Source organism: Heptranchias perlo, chromosome 2 (genome assembly GCF_035084215.1).
Source record: "Heptranchias perlo isolate sHepPer1 chromosome 2, sHepPer1.hap1, whole genome shotgun sequence".
Taxonomy (NCBI): Eukaryota; Metazoa; Chordata; class Chondrichthyes; order Hexanchiformes; family Hexanchidae; genus Heptranchias; species Heptranchias perlo.
The window spans coordinates 25,760,848-25,776,614 of record NC_090326.1 but is presented as its reverse complement, the minus strand read 5'-3'; the positions used below and the strand labels follow the sequence as shown (position 1 = coordinate 25,776,614).

General features: G+C 43.9%; 1 protein-coding gene across 1 annotated transcript in view; it reads left to right on the top strand.

The window, feature by feature from the left end:
* mrs2 (magnesium transporter MRS2) overlaps positions 1-11,206 on the top strand; it is a 28,110-nt gene extending 16,904 nt beyond the window's left edge. The window contains exons 9-11 of the mRNA XM_068001476.1: positions 177-294; positions 7,247-7,360; positions 10,121-11,206. Of these exons, the coding sequence (XP_067857577.1) occupies positions 177-294; positions 7,247-7,360; positions 10,121-10,192 (304 nt within the window). The 3' untranslated portion in view covers positions 10,193-11,206. The remainder of the gene's footprint in view (positions 1-176; positions 295-7,246; positions 7,361-10,120) is intronic.
* The last annotated feature ends 4,561 nt before the right edge of the window (positions 11,207-15,767 follow it).

Sequence of the window (15,767 nt, the reverse complement as noted above, 5' to 3'; positions counted from 1 at the left end):
CTAATGGTGCTTGTGCGTAGAATGAATTTTACTTTCAAAACATTGAATAGTTAAATTGAAAACGTAATATTTAAAAGTACTCCCGTAGACTTGATGCCCTTTGTGTGGTTTTACTGTAGAACATACTCCCAACTGGAATCAGTGGGTGTGCACTATTTAATTTTGGTTTTCTGCAGCCACCGTAACGTGATGATGCGTTTGAACCTCCAACTGACGATGGGAACATTTTCAGTTTCCCTCTTTGGAATTCTGGGCGTTGCCTTTGGTATGAATTTGGAATCCTCCTTTGAAGAGGTGAGAGCGATTTAATGTACAGTCTTGGTAACTGACATCGCAGGAACAGTAACCAGCTGGCTTCTGTGCGGGTTGGCTTTGCTTGAGGTACACATGTTGCTGCAGTGCCACCCAGTCGTCAAAGTGAGAAATTGCAAGTAGGTTGGATTGGCAAGGATGGAGCTGCGGATTGAGTCTAGGTTCATAATGTTATGTGACTTAACACTGCGGGCACCTATATTACAATGCCACCTACAGGCATGACGGGTACTGTGTGGAATATTGCGACCCACCCAACGGCTTTAATATATAATAGATGTTTTGCCACTGCGACTAGACGTTTTTCAGTTTCCCTTTTTGGAATACTGGGAGTGGCCTCTGGTAGAAAAAAAAGTTTAGTTACAGCAATAAAACATAACGGTAAAAGATTCTTCCAGAACCACAGTGGAAAGAGGACAGTCAGAGAAAAGATGAGAACCATAAAAGATGCTAATGCACTCAACTGAAGATGAACACCAAACAGTTGATATATTCTGAATAATTGTTTCTTTAGGTATTCGGAAGCAAAGACTTGAGCAACATGCCCTTCCCCAGCCAGAGATAACCAGAGCAAATTTAATGAATCATAGAATCTCACAACACAGAAGGAGGCCATTCGGCCCATCATGCCTGTGCCAGCTCTTTGAAAGAGCTATCCAATTAGTCCAATTCCCCTGCTCTTTCTCCATAGCCCTGCAAATTTTTCCATTTCAAGTACATATCCAATTCCCTTTTGAAAGTTACCCTTTCAGGCAGTGGATTCCAGGTAATAACTCGGTGTGTATAAAAAATATTCTGCTCCTCTTCTGTCCGGTTCTTTTGCCAATTACTTTTATTATCAACAAGATGGAAGTTCTAGACAGGCTAAAAAGACTTCTCTGTCTCGCTGTTACTTTACTGTTTCTCTGGTAACTCTGTTTTTGGTTCTGTCTCTGTGCTCTTCTGCTTCTTTCTCTCTCTTTCTTTGTTTGTTTGGGATAGGTGATGGGTGGTTTGAACGACAGCAGTGGTAGGTGTAAGAAAATATGGCCCACAGTCCTCAGTGGCTCATCTCACGTGCCCACCCTCGTGCTGTGCCCGTCTTGCTTCTCCACTCGCCTATCCCATCACTCCTCATACTCCATCAGCTTGGCACTACCTCCTCCACTTCCTACCAGCCTCTCGCTTCTAATGCTGCCCCTTTGAACTACCTCCTGTTTCCTTCCCTTCCCTTTGCTCTCTGTCTTATTTAACCCTCAATCCGCACACTGCAGCCTCCAATTTCACCTGAGTCGTCATCTTCTATTGTCTCCACAGCCTCTCTTCACCCCTTAGCATTTCCCCGACCCCACAACTATATCTACTGCCACCACCACTGTATCTAGTCCCCTCTGCCCATTGTACCCCACTACTGCCCGAGGAACACAAACCCTCCAAATCCCTTCTATGACATGCCCAGGCAGCTAGAGGCCACTTCATTCTCACCACCCTATTGCTTACTGTTACTCCCATCATCTCCCCAATTTCCTTCATCCCCCCCCCCCACCCAGTGTTTCCCTCACCTCTAGCCTGCTTGACCCCCATTGTCCAGAACCTAATTGTCTTTATTGCTACTAATCTGGTGTTGTAAGATTCTTTACATCTCTCATAGAGGCTTGAGATGAAAGCCTCCTCCCTCCCAAACTGCCTGTGCTTAGGCCCGCTCCCGATACAAAAGTGATCACGCAGTGTTGGCCCTGTCTCCTCCTATCACTCGCCTGCCCGCACTCAGTCCCACTCCAGAAATCGACCACCCTCAGCCTGCCTCGTGCTGCTCATTCCTTTGCCAACAAATTGGCAATCTGGTTTTAAAACAATGATGGTGCAGTGCTACAATGGAATAGGCACAGAACTAAACAGATGGCAAGGTTGGGGGGGGGTGGTGGTGGGGAGGCGAGCACTGGTGCTTTGAGATCTGAAGTGCCATTTTAGGATTAGGCAGGAGCTGGTCCTGAACAAGAGCAGGAATCCTGAAAGTAGCAGAGCCAAGCCTGGGCAAAGTCAATAAGCTAATGTCTAAAAATGAGGAAAAAAATCTAAAAATTGTAGATTTGTGCTTTTCTCAGTGGCACCCACCTCCCACTGTTGCTATCTGTGTTAGATCAAACGAGGCGATTAATCCAAATTATATAGGTTTGGACACCAGAGATAAATCAACTTGTTGGTTTTATTAATATCGATGGAAAATGCAAGCAAGTTTATATGTCTATACACTTACAAGTAGAACATCCGTCGGGGTCTGCGAACTACGAACCAATCCAAGCGAGTTCTCTGCACAGAATGCCAAAGAGTTACTGACATTGAGCCTATTTATACCCCTAGATGGACAATGTCCAGTGACTTGCTCTAAACCTACTTGGAGGAAGCACTGAGGGTAGCAAGGGCAAAGAATGTACTCTGGGTGGGGGACTTCAATGTCCATCACCAAGAATGGCACGGTAGCACCATTACTGACCGAGCTGGCTGAGTCCTGAAGGACATAGCTGCCATACTGGGCCTCCGGCAGGTGGTGAGAGAACCAACATGAGGGAAAAACCTACTTGTCCTCGCCAGCCTACCTGTCGCAGATGCATCTGTCCATGACAGCACAGGTAGGAGTGACCACTGCACAGTCCTTGTGGAGACTAAGTCCCGTCTTCACACTGAAGACACCGTTCGTCGTGTTGTGTGGCACTACCGCTATGTTGAATGGGATAGATTCAGAACAGATCTAGCAGCTCAAAACTGGGCATCCATGAGGTGTTGTGGGCCATCAGCAGCAGCAGCAGAATTGTATTCCATCACAATCAGTAACTTCATAGCTTGGCATATCCCCCACTACCATTATCAACGAGCCAAGGAATCAACCCTGGTTCAATGAGGACTGCAGAAGAGCATGCCAGGAGCAGCACCAGGTGAATCTAAAAATGAGGTGCCAACCCGGTGAAGCTACAACTCAGGACTACGTGCAGGCTAAACAGCGGAAGCAACATGCTATAGACAGAGCTAAGCAATTCCACAACCAACGGATCAGATCAAAGCTCTGCAGTCCTGCCACATCCAATCGTGGACAATTAAACAACTAACGGGAGCAGGAGGCTCCGTGAACATCCCCATCCTCAATGATGGCAGAGTCCAGCACTTGAGTGCAAAAGACAAGGCTGAAGCATTTGCAACTATCTTCAGCCAGAAGTGCCGAGTAGGTGATCCATCTCTGCCTCATCCTGATATCCCCATCATCACAGAAGCCGGTCTTCAGCCAATTCGATTCACTCCATATGATATCAAGAAACGTCTGAGTGCACTGGATACAGCAAAGGTTATGGGGCCTGACAACATCCCGGCTGTAGTGCTGAAGACTTGTGCTCCAGAATTAGCTACGCCTCTAGCCAAGCTGTTCCAGTATAGCTACAACACTGGCATCTCCAGTCAAAGTGGAAAATTGTCCAGGTATGTCCTGTCCACAAAACGCAGAACAAATCCAATCTGACCAATTACCGCCCTATCAGTCTACTCTCAATCATCAGCAAAGTGATGGAAAGTTTCATCGACAGTGCTATCAAGCGGCACTTACTCACCAATAACCTGCTTACCAATGCTTAGTTTGGATTCCGCCAGGACCACTCGGCTCCAGACCTCATTACAGCCTTGGTCCAAACATGGACAAAAGAGATGAGAGTGATTGCCCTTGTCACCAAGGCAGCATTTGACCGAGTGTGGCATCAAGGAGCCCTAGTAAAATTGAAGTAATTGGGAATCAGGGGGATAACTCTCCAGTGGCTGGAGTCATACCTAGCACAAAGGAAGATGGTAGTGGTTGTTGGAGGCCAAGCATCTCAGCCCCAGGACATCGCTGCAGGATTTCTTCAGGGCAGTGTCCTAGCCCCAACCATCTTCAGCTGCTTCATCAATGACCTTCCCTCCATCATAAGGTTAGAAGTGAGGATGTTCGCTGATGATTGCAGTGTTCAGCTCCATTCACAACCCCTCAGATAATGAAGCAGTCTGTGCCCACGTGCAGCAAGACCTGGACAACATCCAGGATTGGGCTGATAAGTGGCAAGTAATATTCGCACCAGACAAGTGCCAGGCAATGACCATCTCTAACAAGAGAGTCTAACCACCTCCCCTTGACATTCAACGGCATTACCATCACCGAATCCCCCACCATCAACATCCTGGGGGTTACCGTTGACCAGAAACTTAACTGGACCAGCCACATAAATACTGTGGCTACAAGAGCAGGTCAGAGGCTGGGTATTCTGTGGCGAGTGACTCACCTCCTGACTCCCCGAAGCCTTTCCACCATCTACAATGCACAAGTCAGGAGTGTAATGGAATACTCTCCACTTGCCTGGATGAGTGCAGCTCCAACAACACTCAAGAAGCTCGACACCATCCAAGACAAAGCAGCCCGCTTGATTGGCGTCCCATCCACCACCTTGAACATTCACTCCCTTCACCACCGGCACACTGTGGCTGCAGTGTGTACCATCCGTAGGATGCACTGCAGCAACTCGCCAAGGCTTCTTCAACAGCACCTCCCAAACCCACGACCTCCACCACCTAGAAGGACAAGAGCAGCAGGCACATGGGAACACCACCACCTGCACGTTCCTCTCCAAGTCACACACCATACTGACTTGGAAATATATCGCCGTTCCTTCATCGTCGCTGGGTCAAAATCCTGGAACTCCCTTCCTAACAGCACTGTGGGAGAACCGTCACCACACGGACTGCAACGGTTCAAGAAGGCGGCTCACTACCACCTTCTCAAGGGCAATTAGAGATGGGCAATAAATGCTGGCCTTGCCAGCGACACCCACATCCCATGAATGAACTAAAAAAAACTGAGGTTATTGCCATGTGACCTTTGTGTTGTATGCTACAGAACCAGTAGATGGCAATGTCACACTACATACATTCCATTCTCACTGGAATGTGGGTGTCGTTCCTTTTTTATCCGCAGAAGATAAGACAATTTTGCATGGTTATAAACATCACACCTTACCAAAATAATAAGAACTGAAACCTAGACATGTTGTCTCCTAACGACCTATAATCCTTTACGCAAAACCTTTGCTGCTGCTTAAATTGCAATGGCATTCCCTGCAGAATCCTAACAACCTAATCTAAACTATGTGTTATCCTTATAATACAAAGATATTAATACTGACTTCTGCATTGTTGAGCTATTTTTCCTGGTATATTATACACTATCCTAAAACCTGCAGATTCCCCCTTCCAGTACTGCCTCCCCCTTCCAGTACCGCCACCCACTCCGCCCCTCCAAAGCTCCCATCACAGTCATCCCACTGCTCCCACACCCTGGGATCCCTCTCCCACTCCTCTCACGCACCACAACCAGTTCTTCTGGACCTTGCACAATCCCATACCCGATGACCCCTTCTCTCAATTATCCCAGATTCCAGGACTACTCTTCCATAACCACTCACCCCAAGTGCTGCTCTGTGATGTTCCTTCAAACTACTTGCTGACCTGGAACACCTACCCTACTATCTTCCTGTGTATAATGGACACTTTTATTTTTAAAAAAAGGAAACGGTAGGAGATAAAATTACCGACATTTAATAGTAATAAGCTGACTGGTTGACAGTTCTCAACCAAGTAGGCACACAATGATGGAATGCAAGCTTGAAAATATCAGTAACGCTCCCACAATGCTCTGAATGAGTTGAATTTTGGCTATTAAAAAGCAGAAATTAATGACCTTCATAATTGCATAGCATAAAAGATAATGAAGCAGTCCGTGCCCGCATGCGAGACCTGGTTAACATCCAGGCTTGGGCTGATAAGTGGCAAATAACATTCGTGCCAGGCAATGACCATCTCCAAAAGGAGAGAGTCTAACCACCTCCCCTTGACATTCAACGGCATTACCATCACCGATTCCCCCACCATCAACATCCTGGGGGTCACCATGACCAGAAACTTAACTGGACCAGCCATATAAATACTGTGGCTACAAGAGCAGGTCAGAGGCTGGGTATTCTGCGGCGAGCGACTCACCTCCTGACTCCCCAAAGCCTTTCCACCATCTACAAGGCACAAGTCCGGAGTGTGATGGAATACTCTCCACTTGCCTGGATGAGTGCAGCTCCAACAACACTCATGAAGCTCGACACCATCCAGGACAAAGCAGCCCGCTTGATTAGCACCCCATCCACCACCCTAAACATTCACTCCCTTCACCACCGGCGTACTGTGGCCGTAGTGTGTACTATCCACAGGATCACTGCAGCAAATCGCCAAGGCTTCTTCGACAGCACCTCCCAAACCCGCAACCTCTACCACCTAGAAGGACAAGGGCAGCAGGAACATGGGAACAACACCACCTGCACGTTCCCCTCCAAGTCACACACCATCCCGACTTGGAAATATATCACCGTTCCTTCTTCATCGTTAGGAAGGGAGTTCCAGGATTTTGACCTAACATCACTGTGGGAGAACCTTCACCACACGGACTGCAGCGGTTCAAGAAGGCAGCTCACCACCACCTTCTCAAGGGCAATTAGGGATGGGCAATAAATGCTGGCCTCGCCAGCGACACCACATCCCATGAACGAATAAAAAAAACCCAGCACGTCCTCTGACTCACTGCGAGCAATGACTCGAGAGATCTGCTACCTATATATGCTGCTGCATAAAACCTGGAAATCAGTAATAAATTCAGTATTGCTATATGTTTATTTATGTGCAATTCAACAATGTCAACCCTGAACAGTAAGATACTAATAAATTGAATGCTACAAATTAATAATAGAATAAATACAAAACATATCCCCGGTAATGTTCAGTAAAGATGCAACCCGCATCATTTGAAACCTGCAGAACTGATAAAATATTTTTAAAAACCTAGTAGTCAACCTGTATAGCGCCATCAACTTGGAAACAATTTCCTTTCCTTTGTTTTCAGGACCCCAGGCTCTTCTGGTTGATAACTGGAATAATGTTTCTAGGGAGCGGATTAATGTGGCGACGCTTGCTATCCTTTCTGGGCCGACACCTCGAGCCTCCAGCTCCTCCACAGGTATGTTTCAATCCTATCTCCATAATCTAACAGCACAGAAGGTGGCCATTCGGCCCATCGTGCCCGTGTTGGCTCTTTGAAAGAGCTATCCAATTAGTTGAACTCCCTCGCTATTCCCCCATTGCCCCTGCAAATTCTTCCTTTTCAAGGATTGTATTTATCCAATTCCCTTTTGAAAGTTACTGTTGAATCTGCTTCCACCAACCTTTCAGGCTGTGCATTCCATTAAATTATATTTGAGTCCTGTGAAAAATGTTGACTATATAGGGCTTATTGATCGAAATGCAGATCTTTCATATTTGTACTGTATTTAAATATTTTTACAAAAGATAATTCACTTAAGAAATTTGACATTTAAATTCACACGCAGACTTGTGCTGTCGATATGAAAAATAATTTATCTCTGATTATGTTAAGTTGAAAATGATAACCATTTACTAAGGTGCAGTGAATTTGCTAGCTATTGAGATCTGCATTGATAGTTTTATTTTATGTTTAGTAATAATCTCATTTGATGAGTTTTAACCAAACCTATTTTCATTTAAATCGTTCTGGTGTGAATATTTTTTCTCGTAAATCCTTAGGCTCATTTGATTCGTTAGTGTCAGTGCTGTAGTAGGAACACTTGGTCCTCATGTCAACATTGAGCACTTGCAGGTCATATGCATCACAGGTTAGATTCAAGGTAAAGCTCCAGTTACATGTTCCCAAGGATGTGCCTTAACCCCAACTTCATCAGAGTACACTAGAGATAAGTATATCCTCTCAGTTCTGGTAACATCCTTGTGATCTTTTTTGCACCTTCTCCAATGCCTTCATATCCTTATTATTGTAAACAATTTTACAACACCAAGTTATAGTCCAGCAATTTTATTTTAAATTCACAAGCTTTCGGAGGCTTCCTCCTTCCTCAGGTGAACGATGTGGAAATGAAATCCTCATTTCCACATCGTTCACCTGAGGAAGGAGGAAGCCTCCGAAAGCTTGTGAATTTAAAATAAAATTGCTGGACTATAACTTGGTGTTGTAAAATTGTTTACAATTGTCAACCCCAGTCCATCACCGGCATCTCCACATCATTGCTATCCTTATTATAATATGGAGACCAGAACCGTGCACACTACTCCAAGTGTGGTCTGTGGAGCGATGCAGTGCAGAAGGAGACCATTCGGCCCATCCGGCCTGTGCCAGGTTAATTGATACCATTATTAATCTAGGTTGCTTTTTCAGCTTTGTTATGTCAGTTTAGTTCTTTTGTACTGCTAGGCTCAGTAACTCATCCAAGTCATTCTTTGATGTCAATTTTCAATGTTTAAAGAAAAAAAATAAAACCTGCTGGAAAAAATTAAAGGATGTTAAAGTTGACGCCAATTTTTTTAAACTTACTGACTTTTAAAACAGGCCCCAGTGATGAAGTTCCTGACATATAGTGGAACAATTGCATGCATGTTGCTATAAACAATGCAAATTTAACTATGTAATTTTGAATCAATTGCTGTTCAATAACAAGGACTGCAGATTTAGGACTCTGAAATCAGTACAGTGTCTCTAATTAGAATTTTTGCTACATATTTACTTGTCTTCGTCTATTCCAATTACACCCCAAGTTACATCTGCTCCCTGGTTTCCTGATTCAAGATTCTCCTTATCATTACCTTTGCCCGGGTCATCTTCCTTCTCATGAGCCACCATAGTACGTCCAAGAATTAAATGCTTTCCTGACAAGCAAAGAAGTCGGTCCTCTATTTCAAAACAGGCTGTGCCATTTTCATCAGCTTCTATATTGCCTACAATTCTCTTTTTATCTTGTGGTGCACCGTGCGTTTCATTATAGGGGTTGAAATGAGGTCCTGCACTGCCACAGCCGTTAGAAATGTCTCCAAAAGTGTGCATGTGAAACGCATGTTTTCCAGGAGTCAGTCTGGAAATTTCTCCCTTTGCAGTAGTCTTATGTCCACCTTCGTCTGCTTTCAAAGTGATTGTTCCAGCGATGGAACCGTCACCCTTCAGAAAGCAAATAGCCTTTGTAACCTCCATAATTTCCCTACTCTGCCTCTTAACACAATGGTCGTACTGATCATGAAATGGCTGCACAGGTCTAACCAAAGTTCTATACAAGTTTAATAAAACTTCTCTGCTTTTCAATTCTATCTCTCTCGAAATGGACCCTAGTGCTTGATTTGACTTTTTTATGGCCTTATTAACCTGCTACTTTTAGTGATTTCTGTATCTGTACCCCTTGATCCCTTTGTTCCTCTACCCCATTTAGACTGTAATTATCCAAGCAATATTCTTCCTACCAAAATGCACCACCTCACACTTAGCTATATTGAAATTCATTTTTCAATTACACGCCCATTCTACAAGTTTATTAATGTCTTCTTGCACTCTTCCTTTATATTAACTACAGTCCCCAATTTTTTGTCATCCGCAAATTTTGAAATTGTACTTCTGATTCTCGAGTCCAAATCGTTGATGTAAATTATGGTCCCAGCACCGATCCCCCATTTCCCACCTTTTGCCAGTCTGAGTAGCTACTCTGAACTGGATTGAGGACTTGCTGAAGGCGTAATAATCCACTGGGCCACTCATTTCCCATGGCTTGAAGAGTTTGCATTCTTAACTACACTGTAGCAATTTAGTTGGTGGCTTGAATAGGTTTGCAGCATTGAAAGCAAATGAATTTGAATAAGGTGGATTTAAACCTTCTGATCGTGAATTAATCAAAAACCTTCTTTGTCCTGTTTTTGGTTGCATTAGGTGCCATCTATCCTGAAAAGATCACAGCTGATTGGTGGAAGAATCGACCTGCGAAATGGTTCCAAACCATAAACTTTCAGTTCCACCAATACGTTCATAACCATCTGTGCAAACAAAATCTAGTAGCACCGTACTGGAAATACAATTCACGCACAATACTTACAATGCCACCAACAAGCGGGGATTCGATTTATAAAACATTACTTGTGTATTGTGGATCGAAGAGCCGCTACTCTGAGCACTGTAACAGATCCACAGTAAGTGCACAGTTTGGGTCAGCCTGAGTTGCTGTGTTGCATCAGAGCTTAGCAGGCTGTGAGGACGGGAATCACGAGACACAGCAAAAGAAAATGAATTTCACAAAGCAATAATAAATGCACTGTCCACATTGAAGTTAGTTGTCTAGGAGGTTAATATTTCCCGCACTCATCTATTCCTCGTGTTACAAGAGACAATGACCTCATTTATTTTATCATAATTAGTTGTTGCAACACAGAAGTGCCTTAGTGGTAGAATGTGTGGTCTTTGGTACCTCCTGCATAACTGTTCTTCAGCTAAGAAATTATTTACACCCCGTACTGCTGTATAACCAGCTGCTAAGAGACGTCTAAAATTGGCTTTGGGTGATACTAGCCCTTTCCCTGTCCAGTCAGTGAGTGTTTTTGACACTAGCCATGATGTGGCTGTGCACTAGTCCCAGCATCACCATCACGGAGATGTCAATTCCTATTGTAATTAATGCTCGGTTCATACATATAACATGTATACTATGAACGTAAAGCAGTGTGACTTGTAACTGTGACATACAGTTTAAGTTTAAACAATTTCTCGAGTCAATTTCTGAACCTTTGTTTCTATTATCCAAAAGAATTTGAAGAGCAATTTGAACTTAAGAGCAACTTGCCAGGTAAAACCTCCTGAAAGGGGTAAAAAAAAAAGTTGAAATTAAGGCTGGTCCCTCGCAATGAAACTGCCCCCTGCCGCCTCCCCCCACAAAACCTGGAGCAGTGACTCCGCTGCTGTCCTGAAATCCTTTTGGTTTAATGTGACTCTTTTGGGAAAATAAATATTTGTGCATTTTAACAATGTTCCAGAGATTCTAACAGTGTGTCTTTGTTTACTCAATTATTTATCATATACGAACGTATGAAGGGCAGCAAAAGACCAGCTGGTCCATCGAACCGGCCCCAGATTGGGGAGGACCAGGGGTCGTGCTTTTAAACTACGCAAGAGTAGGAGTAGACTGGATGTTAGCCTCTTCTTTGCCCAGAGAGTAGTGAGTCTCTGGAATGCGTTGCCGGCTGATGTGGTGGGTGCTGACTCTCTGTATTGCCTTCAAGAGGGAGCTGGACCAGTTCCTGACTGGGGCGGAGATCACATCATATAGAAGGTAGGTGTCTTTGTAGCTAACGTTTGGCCCGTGTGATCTCCTGGACGAGTTTCGATCGCCTGAGGAGTTCGGAGAAGAATTTTCCAGAGTACTTTTTCCCTTATTGGCCCTGGGTTTTTCTGTGGATTGTTTTGTCTCTGCTAAGAGATTACATGGCTGTGGGGGTGAGGTGGTGGTAGGACATGTCTGGCCTTGATGCTCCAGCTATTATACTAAGGAATCACAGTGATTAAACCAGTCTTTCTGCATCTGCAATCCTAATTCGCCATCTTTTTCTGTACAAATTAGGTGAAGTATAAGCATGCAGAATTGTCACTTAAGATTTCAGTGAAATATAATAGTGGGAATGTGAAATTTTGATAGTGTCAATTCGAATCCGAAAATACCCAGAAGTAGAACTGTAGTTTCAAAACTTGGGTTGTGGCTGAAGAAAGCATATTGAATTGTATAGCAGTACAATGAGGTACTGCTGTTTACAGGTCTGTAACAATGGTAGGAGCCATTATCAAGCAGTGTGAAATAGAAAATGGAAGTAGTGCAACCATGGGGTTTTATTTCTTCCCATGTACACAAATCACTAAAAGCTAGTGGAAAGGTACAAAAAGCAATCAGAAATGCTAGTGGAATGTTGGCCTTTATCTCAAGGGGGCTGGAATACAAAGGGGAGGAAGTTATACCTCAATTCCACAGAGCCTTGGTCAGACCCCACCTGAAGTATTGTGTTCAGTTCTGGGCACTACACCTCAGGAAGGATATATCGGCCTTGGAGGGGGTGCAGCGCAGATTCATCGGATACTGGAGCTTTGAGGGTTAAATTATTATCGAATCGTAGAATGGTTGCAGCACAGAAGGAAGCCATTCGGCCCATCAAGCCTGTGCCGGCTCTTTGTAAGAGCAATCTAGTTAGTCCCATTCCCCCGCTCTTTTCCCGTAGCCCTGCAAACTTTTTCCCTTCAAGTATTTATCTAATTCCTTTTTTGAAAACCATGATTCCACCACCCTTTCAGGCAGTGCATTCCAGATCATAACTACTCACTGCGTAAAAAAGTGTTTCCTCATGTCGTCTTTGGTTCTTTTGTCAATCACCTTAAATCTGTGTACTCTGGTTCTCGACCCTTCCGCCAATGGGAACAGTTACTCTTTATTTACTTTATCTAAACCCATCATGATTTTGAACACATCTATCAAATCTCCTCTCAACCTTCTCAGCTCAGAACAACCACCCCAGCTTCTCCAGTCTATCTTCATAACTAAAATTCCTCATCCCTGGGACCATTCTAGTAAATCTCTTCTGCACCCTCCTTATGGCCTTCACATCCTTCCTAAAGTGCGGTGCCCAGAATTGGAAACAAAACCCCAGTTGTGGCCAAACCAGTGTTTTATAAAGGTTCACCATAACTTCCTTGCTTTTATACTCTATGCCTCTATTTATAAAGCCCAGGATCCTGTTTGCTTTTTTAACCACTTTCTTAACCTGTCCTGCCACCTTCACAGATTTATGCACATATATCCCAGGTCTCTCTGTTCCTGCACCCCCTTTAGAATTGTACCCTTTAGTTTATATTGCCTTTCCTCGTTCTTCCTGCCAAAATGTATCACTTCGCACCTCTCTGCGTTAAATTTCATCTGCCATGTGTCTGCCTATTCCACCAGCCTGTCTGTCCTCTTGAAGTCTATCACTATCCTCCTCATTGTTTACTACACTTCCAAGTTTTGTGTCATTTGCAAATTTTGAAATTGTGCCCTGTACACCCAAGTCCAAGTCATCAATATATATCAAAAAAAGCAGTCCTAGTACCAACCCCTGGCGAACACCACTGTATACCACCTCCCTCCAGTCCGAAAAACAACTGCTACTCTCTGTTTCCTGTCACTAAGCCAATTTCGTATCCATGCTGCTACTGCCCCTTTATTCCATGGGCTTCAATTTTGCTGACAAGCCTATTATATGGCACTTTTTCATACGCCTTTTGAAAGTCCATATATACCACATCAACCAAATTGCCCTCATCAATCCTCTCTGTTACCTCATCAAAAAACTCAATCAAGTTAGTTAAACACGATTTACCTTTACCAAATCGGTGCTGGCTTTCCTTTATTAATCCACACTTGTCCAAGTGACTATTAATTTTGTCCCAGATTATTGTTTCTAAAAGTTTCCCCACCACTGAGGTTAAACTGACTGGCCTGTATTTTCCGGGTTTATCACTACACCCTTTTTTGAACAAGGGTGTAAAATATGCAATTCTCCAGTCCTCTGGCACCACCTGCATATCTAAGGAGGATTGGAAGATTATGGCCAGTACCTCTGCAATTTCCACCCGTACTTCCCTCAGCAACTTAGGATGCATCCCATCCGGACCAGGTGACTTATCTACTTTAAGTGAAGCCAGCCTTTCTAGTACCTCCTTTTTATCAATTATGAAGACAGATTGCATAAACTAGGCTTGTATTCCCTTGAATAAAGATGGGTGATCTAATCAAGGTGTATAAAATGATAAAAGGATTTGATAGGGTAGATGCAGAGAAACTACTTCCTCTGGTGGGGGAATCCAGAACAGTGGGGGGGGGGGGCATCATTTTAAAATTAGAACTAGGCCATTCAGGAGTGAATGGGTCACACAAAGGGTCGTAGAAATCTGGAACTCTCTTTCCCCCAAAAGGCTGTCAATACTGGGACAATTGGAACTTTCAAGATGGAAAATTATAGCCATAGCAATAGTGGAAATGATTGTAAACATTTTGAGAACAACAGATTTTGACATTCTATGTTCATTCTTCATAATATTCGTGTGATCCTTTTGTTAATCTGATTAAAATCTCAATTACAGGGGTCTAACTCTATGGCATGTCATGGATGTTACAGTAGTAACTGGTTTCGAAGTGGTTTCAGGTATTTGAAAGGGGAACTAAAGTCCAATGTTCACGTATTCCCTTCAGTTGTTAACTTTTTTAATTTAATTGCTATGTCCATTTTCTCTGGCCAGAGGACAGGAGGTTTACACTTTCCTGCTGAGAATTGTGGGTAAATAATGCCAGTTCGAGCTTTATTTTTCCTACAAAAAGCCCACTCGCTACATCATTCGTTCTTGAGGGGTGGGATTTATCCAGCAACTGGATTCTTCATTAAATTATTAACCTGTAGTTAACAAGTATATGTACTTCAGTCAGCTGGGGTAACTTGATGACGGAACATTGAGAAAACATTTACAGTAATGATTTTTTTTTTAAAGTATGTGATGAAAGAATTACTTGGTTACTGGTGTTCAGTTACACCTTATTATGGTTTGGAATTTGGACTGAAGTCCCACGAGCCATGTACAGTCCAACATCATATATCCTAACTGATTGGGACGGCTCACCACATGATACTTTACACATCATGTCAAGAGATTCCTTAACCCCTCCCCCCCCCCCCCCCCCAAGTGCCATGTAGTTTCCCTATGGATTCTGTTTGTTAGTTGTGTGCTTTCTTGCTACTGCCGTTGTTGTTTCTGATTAACACAGCTACCCCATCATTGTGATGTAGGAAACATAGCAGCCAATTTGTGCACATCAAGGTCCCACAAATAGCAATGAGATGATGACCAGGTAATCTGTTTTAGTGATGTTAGTTGAGGGATAAATATCATCCAAGGAGAATATAATTTCCAGGGAGAACTCCCCTGCTCCTCCTCGAAATAGTACCGTGGAATCTTTGACATCCACCTGAGAGGGCAGACGGGTTAGTTTAACGCCTCGTCTTAAGGGCGGCACATCCGACAGTGCAGCGCTCCCTCAGTACTGCACTGGGAGAATCAGCCTAGGTTATGTGCTCGAGACTACGTGGCACTGGGCGGGTGGGGAAGCGGGTGATGAAAAGAGCCGTGACCCGCAGGCCTACGGACCAAACGCGGGCAAGTGGGATTAGGCTGGGCGGCTCGTTTCTCAGCCGGCGCGGACACGACGGGGCCGAACGGCCTCCTTCTACGCCATAAATTTTCTATGATCACCCGATCTCTTGACGTGGATGTGTAAGTTATGGGACAGGCACGACGCAGCAGGTGGTCTTTTCCTGAGCAGTGTGTTGGTATGTTTGTACATAGGAATGTGAATGTGGAAATTCACATTTTTCATTTCATTTCATTTCATTTCCACATTCACCTGAGGAAGGAGGAAGCCTCCGAAAGCTCGTGGATTTTAAAATAAAATTGTTGGACTATAACTTGGTGTTGTAAAATTGTTTACAATTGTTTGTAGATACACAGTGATGAGGGT